At 40.2% G+C, this 5,769-nt stretch overlaps 1 protein-coding gene across 2 annotated transcripts; it reads left to right on the forward strand.

Annotated features, from left to right (window-relative positions):
• The first annotated feature begins 251 nt into the window (after window positions 1-251).
• On the forward strand, window positions 252-5,769 carry LOC111499651 (filament-like plant protein 7). 2 transcript variants are annotated; one of them, XM_023151274.1, is made up of 6 exons: window positions 252-740; window positions 1,040-1,179; window positions 1,386-1,524; window positions 1,598-3,971; window positions 4,096-4,153; window positions 4,948-5,769. In XM_023151274.1, the coding sequence occupies exons 2-6, from the start codon at window positions 1,081-1,083 to the stop codon at window positions 5,485-5,487; spliced, it is 3,210 nt and encodes a 1,069-aa protein (XP_023007042.1). In that variant the 5' UTR covers window positions 252-740; window positions 1,040-1,080; the 3' UTR covers window positions 5,488-5,769. The 2 variants fall into 2 exon arrangements, with proteins under 2 accessions (XP_023007042.1, XP_023007043.1); XM_023151275.1 differs by having other exon boundaries at window positions 252-584.

Raw genomic sequence — 5,769 nt, forward strand, 5'->3', positions numbered from 1 at the left:
CAACTTGAGACGACAATCTAGCAACTAAGTATTGCAATTTCAGTATAACAAATTTTAAGATGAAATATTTTCAAGTGGTTTTTGACAGAAAAATCTCAAACTTAATGAGAAAAATCTATAAGGTTGATACAAAAGGAAGAAATATTTAAATCTGAAATGAAAAGGGAAGAAATGTAATAATTGAAATGACATTGATAGTTGAGTTTGTGAGCATTGGGATAGCAATCAAGGATCATATCATACACGGCGAAGAGTGCGACCTTCGCTCTTGCGGTCCGTTGGATGAAAGCTAAAGCGCCCCGCCAAAATCCCTCCAACGAATCGCATCAATGGCCCCAATCTTCCTTCCAACGACTCTTCACCTCGATCACAGCCGACATTTTGCCAACCCCCCTCTCTTTCTCACTCTCCTTTTTATTTCCACTTTCCCCTTCGCTCATCACCCTTCTCTCTACTTTCACTATCTATTCTTCTCTGCTCCGTGTCCATTTGAAGGCCTTTTGTGTGTGTGTGTGTGTGTGCGTGTCGGTCTAGCCGAGCCATTCTTCCGGTTTTGGGACTTGCCCACATTAGAATGTGGTGAAGTGAGTTTCAAGACCTTGAAATTGCCTCTTCTTCACATGCAATTTTGTTATCTGTATCTGGGTTTTGTGGTGATTCTGTGTTTTTTTTTTCCTTTTCTTGTAATGGGTTGGGTTTCGTGATTCTGCTGGATTTTTCACCTGGGTTTCTGTTTTGAGGTATATTTCCTCCTTTTCTCTTCCTTTTCGAGTTTGAATAGACTCAACTCTTGCAGGTTCTCCATCCTTTTGTTTCTGCTGGAATGTGAAATTTGTTTGACTTGTTTGAATACCCATTGAGGCGTTCTTCAGCTTTGAAGCTTTTTGTGGGATGGGGGTGGTTTCTCTTGTTTCTTGTGGAAAAGGGTCATGTGGGTTTTGTCTGTTTTTGTAAATTATCACTTGCTGATGGATACAGCTGAAGGTTTTGTTATGAACTTAATGGTATTTAATGATCATTGTTTCATTGGTGGCTGCAGATTTCTCTTTTTGGGGTTGAAGAAACATAGTGGATAAAGTGATGGACCAGAAGAGCTGGCTTTGGAGGAAGAAATCTTCAGAGAAGATTATCGTTTCCAGTGATAAAGTAAACCTCTCTGTGAATAAGAATGAAGAAGAGGTAATGTAATCTTCTTGTTTAGTTTCTTACTGGGATTTCATCAATTCTCTGCAAATTTCTCTTAATAATATCAGATCTCTGAAGAATCCTATTATATGATTTGCTCTGCTCAAGCACAGCTTCTGATATTGATATGTTGCTTCTTTTGTGATATGCTTTCATCAATGGAAGTAATATTGTCTTATTTGTTTAATATCCTTTTGCAGACACTTCTTATAGACAAAGCACGGTTAGAGAAAGATCTTGAGATTGCAAATGATAAGCTTTCTGTAGCTCTCTCTGATTGTAAGACAAAAGATGAACTTGTGAAGAAACTTACGAACATGGAACAAGAAGCCATTGCCAGTAATTCTCAGTTCTTTCTTTAAGCTTTTATTTGCATGGTATAAGTATAACTTTCTTGAATGCTTCAACATAGGATGGGAAAAGGCAAAATATGAAGTAGCAATCTTAAAGCAAGATCTCAATGATGCTGTACAGAAGAGGCTTGCTGGTGAAGAAAGATTGATTCATTTAGATGCAGCGCTAAAGGAATGTATGCAGCAGCTCCGGTTTGTTCGAGAAGAGCAGGAACAGAGGATTCATGATGCTGTCTCAAAGACATCGAATGAATTTGAGAAAACCCGAAAGATTTTGGAGGAGAAGTTAGCTGATACTTGTAAAAGGCTTTCGAAATTGGGTGGGGAGAACACTCAACTTAGCAAGGCTTTGTTGGTGAAGGACAAGATGATTGAAGATCTAAATAGAGAGTTGATCGGTGTGGAAACGGATCTTAATGCTTTAGTATCGAGATTAGAATCCACGGAGAAAGAAAAAGGTTCTCTAAAGTATGAAGTTAGAGTTCTTGAAAAGGAGGTCGAGATTCGGAATGAGGAGCGAGAATTTCATAGACGAACTGCTGATGCATCGCATAAGCAACATTTGGAGGGTGTGAAAAAGATTGCAAAGCTAGAATCTGAGTGTCAAAGGCTGCGTCTCCTCGTTCGGAAGAGGTTGCCAGGTCCTGCAGCCTTGGTAAAGATGAAAAATGAAGTTGAAATGCTAGGAAGGGATTCATTTGAGATCAGAAGACGGCAATCGAATCCAACAAGTTCTTTGGACTCTTCACTAGAGATCTCTCCAGAGACTCCCAACGAACATCTTAATGTTGCAACTTGTAGAGTGTCAGCTTTGGAAGAAGAGAACTGTGCCCTCAAGGAAGCTCTCAACAAAAAGAATAACGAACTTCAAGTTATAAAAATCATGCAAGCCCAAGCATCTTCGTTACAAATTGCATCACCCCATGAATTATCGAATGGTCAAAAAGTTATGGAATCAGGAAAGAGTGGTCTAACATTGTCTGAGCTTCCAGTTGCCTTGATGTCTGATGCGGGGAGCGATGATAAGGGTAGCTCTGCTGAATTATGGGCTTCTCCATTGATTTCAGAATTCGAGCACTTCAACAATGGAAAGCTAAAAGGATCGCCAACAACATGCAAAATAGTTGGATCTTCTGATTTGGAACTGATGGATGACTTTGTTGAAATGGAGAAATTGGCTATTGTCTCTGTTGAAAAATCTGCTGCAAATTCTCATTTTCTTTCAAATGAAGTTAATGGAAAACCGAAGTCCGTGGAAACTGAGCTAAAACGATGTTACCCTGAAGCAATGTCGAAAAGTAGTAATCCGGGCTCCTGTTTATCATACCCAGATGTTATATCTGGAGATATATCAACGAGTAAGGTTCCTGATTGGCTTCAAAATATCTCGAAAATGGTCCTTGACCAAAGTAGTTTCTCCAAAAGAGACCCTGAACAAATGCTGGAGGATATTCGAGCAGCGATGATACACCGGAGTCCTGAAAAACTTATTGATACAGAACTGTTTGCAAATCGTTGCGATGAACCTAATGTCCCTTGTAATAATGGCAGCATGTTGCCGAAGCCTTCGGGGATAGATTCAGTGAGTGATGCGAATGAGGTCGACATCACTCATCAGGTCGATATACGTGGTTCAGTGTCAAGACTGATTGAGCTCGTTGAAGGGATTAGCGTGTCGTCTTTGGATGATGATAAATCTTCCTACAAAAAGGATGGTAGTTTCTATTCAGAAACACCTACCGGCTATATGGTACGAGTTTTCCAATGGAAGATGTCTGAACTTAACACTACTTTGAAGCAGTTTATGCATAATTGTTATGACCTGTTGAATGGAAAGGCAAGCATTGAAAACTTTCTACAAGACCTAAATTCTACCTTGGATTGGATCATGAACCACTGTTTTTCACTTCAAGACGTTTCAAGCATGAGAGAATCCATAAAGAAGCATTTCGATTGGGATGAATCACGTAGCGACTGTGATCTGGAAACAGGGACGATGGTGCACGTTTCAGAAGTTGATAAATCACGTGTTTCAACAGGAGAGCTGCAATCTACCTTAACAGAAGAACATAGAAAATTGAAAGAAGAGCTTACAAGCGTAGAATCTGCGAAGAACGATCTTGAAGCAAAGTTTCAGTCTACGAACGGTGCAAGGGAAACACGAACAAATCAACTTCAAGAATCAGAAAAGAAGATTGTCAGCTTGGAGAAGGAATTAGAAACTCTTAGAGTATTGAAGGGAACAATTGAAGGTCAAATTGCCGATCAGCAAGTGGTGAATCATGATCTCGATGCACAGCTAACGGCAGCGAAAAACGAACTAAATGAGACTCGAAGAAAGTTTACAGCTCTTGAAGTTGAATTGGACAATAAAAACAATTTCTTTGAAGAATTAGAGGCCACATGCCTTGAACTGCAACTTCAGCTGGAAAGGTTCTGAATTCTCTATGATTTACTTAACTAAATGCATTAGTTTTAAGATTATTTGATTCTATTACCGAACTTCATTAGTGATCATAAAATTTCTTTATTCAAATATGGTATGATTTTTCTTCAGCACAAGGAAACAAAACCCGAGCATGGATCTCGTTCAGGAAGAGAAGCAACTACGCACGGTAAGTTCATTTCAACGTATAAGCGTCTTCATTACTGGACACTGATTATGCATCTTGAGATGTATAGTTTGGATGAAGAATTTGATATCTGGCTGTTCCTTAGTAGTTTTATCTTTCCTAGTTCAAAGATGTAGAAATTCTGATCAATATGTTCGTTCTACTGTCTTGTTCACCGATCAGTTGAAGAGACTTATGAACTTACAAAATTTTTAAGCTTTTATGGATCCCACGTGAGTTGGAGAGGAGAACGAAGCATTCTTTATAAGGGTGTGGAAACCTCTTCCTAGCATACGCGTTTTAAAAACCTTAAGGGGGAAGCCCGAAAAGGAAAGCCCAAAAAGGACAATATATACTAGCAGTGGGCTTAGACGGTTACAAATGGTATCAAAGCCAAACACCGGGCGATATGCCATCGAGGAGGCTAAGCCCCGAAGAAGAGTGGACATGAGGCGGTGTGCCAGCAAGGACATTGATCTCAAAGGGAGTAGATTGGGGGGTCCGACATCGATTGGAGAAGGGTTCGAGTATCAGTGACAACACAGGGCCCTAAAGGGGTGTAGATTGTGAGATCTCACGTCGGTAGTTGGGGAGGAGAACGAAACATTCGTTATAAGGGTGTGGAAACCTCTTCCTAGCAGACGCGTTTTAAAAACCTTGAGGGAAAGCCCGAAAGGAAAAACACAAATAGGACAATATATGAGCGACCATAAAAGTATATTCTACTCCAGTCTCATGTTCCAATGGTTTGATGGGTTATATTGTTTTCATTTGTAATGTATTCCACAAACTTGCAGGAATGGGAGATAACAACTGCTTCTGAAAGATTAGCCGAGTGCCAAGAGACGATTCTAAACCTCGGGAAGCAGTTGAAGGCTCTGGCTACTCCCAAGGAAGCTGCACTTTTAGACAAGGTCATTCTTAATCCAAACGACGAAACGCAAACATTGAGCGTCTCCACCACCACAACCACCCCCACCCCTATGACAGACACAGCCTCGACCCCAACTGTCTCTAATATCAAGACGACAAATAACCGGTTTTCTCTGCTAGATCAAATGCTAGCCGAGGATGATGCCTTCCCTAAAGATCATGAAATGCCGAAGCCTGTGGAAGTCGATGCCAATCACACTTCAACGTCAGACCCTGATAAGGCAATCGATCCACAGAAAGCGGTCCTCATATGGAATGGACATAAAAATGGAGTCGACAAAGATACAGTTGGTAATTTGGCTATCGTACCGAGTCGAAAGCAGGGAGATGGGGATGGGGGGTTGTGGAGAAAACTCTTATGGAGAAAGAAGAAAGGCAGGAGCCATAAAAAGGCCTTTCTATGACAAAAAAGGAAGCAAAGCACTGAAGTGCATAACAAGTTGACGACAAGATTGGCAGCTAAGTTTACTCTTCTTTGACTTCTGGTTTTTGTTTTGTTTGGTTTGGTTTGGTTTGTTGCTGCACAAATAGGAAATATAGATAATAAGGGATTGGATGCTTCCTAATTTTGCAGGTTTTGTAATGATTGAATGAATTTGTGTTGTACATATGTAAATCCATGCTTAAACATGAACATATAACCTTACCAATGAATGTTGTTTTGCTGAGTTGCTGTCATTATGTGA

This window comes from Cucurbita maxima, unplaced genomic scaffold (genome assembly GCF_002738345.1).
Source record: "Cucurbita maxima cultivar Rimu unplaced genomic scaffold, Cmax_1.0 Cma_Scf00027, whole genome shotgun sequence".
NCBI lineage: Eukaryota > Viridiplantae > Streptophyta > Magnoliopsida > Cucurbitales > Cucurbitaceae > Cucurbita > Cucurbita maxima.

Excerpts from the sequence above, each read along its gene's own strand:
- LOC111499651 (XM_023151274.1), top strand. The coding sequence starts at position 1,081 with ATGGACCAGAAGAGCTGGCTTTGGAGGAAGAAATCTTCAGAGAAGATT. Across the intron at positions 3,972-4,095 it reads CTGCAACTTCAGCTGGAAAG|CACAAGGAAACAAAACCCGA; the intron begins GTTCTGAATTCT and ends ATTTTTCTTCAG. Across the intron at positions 4,154-4,947 it reads AAGAGAAGCAACTACGCACG|GAATGGGAGATAACAACTGC; the intron begins GTAAGTTCATTT and ends ACAAACTTGCAG.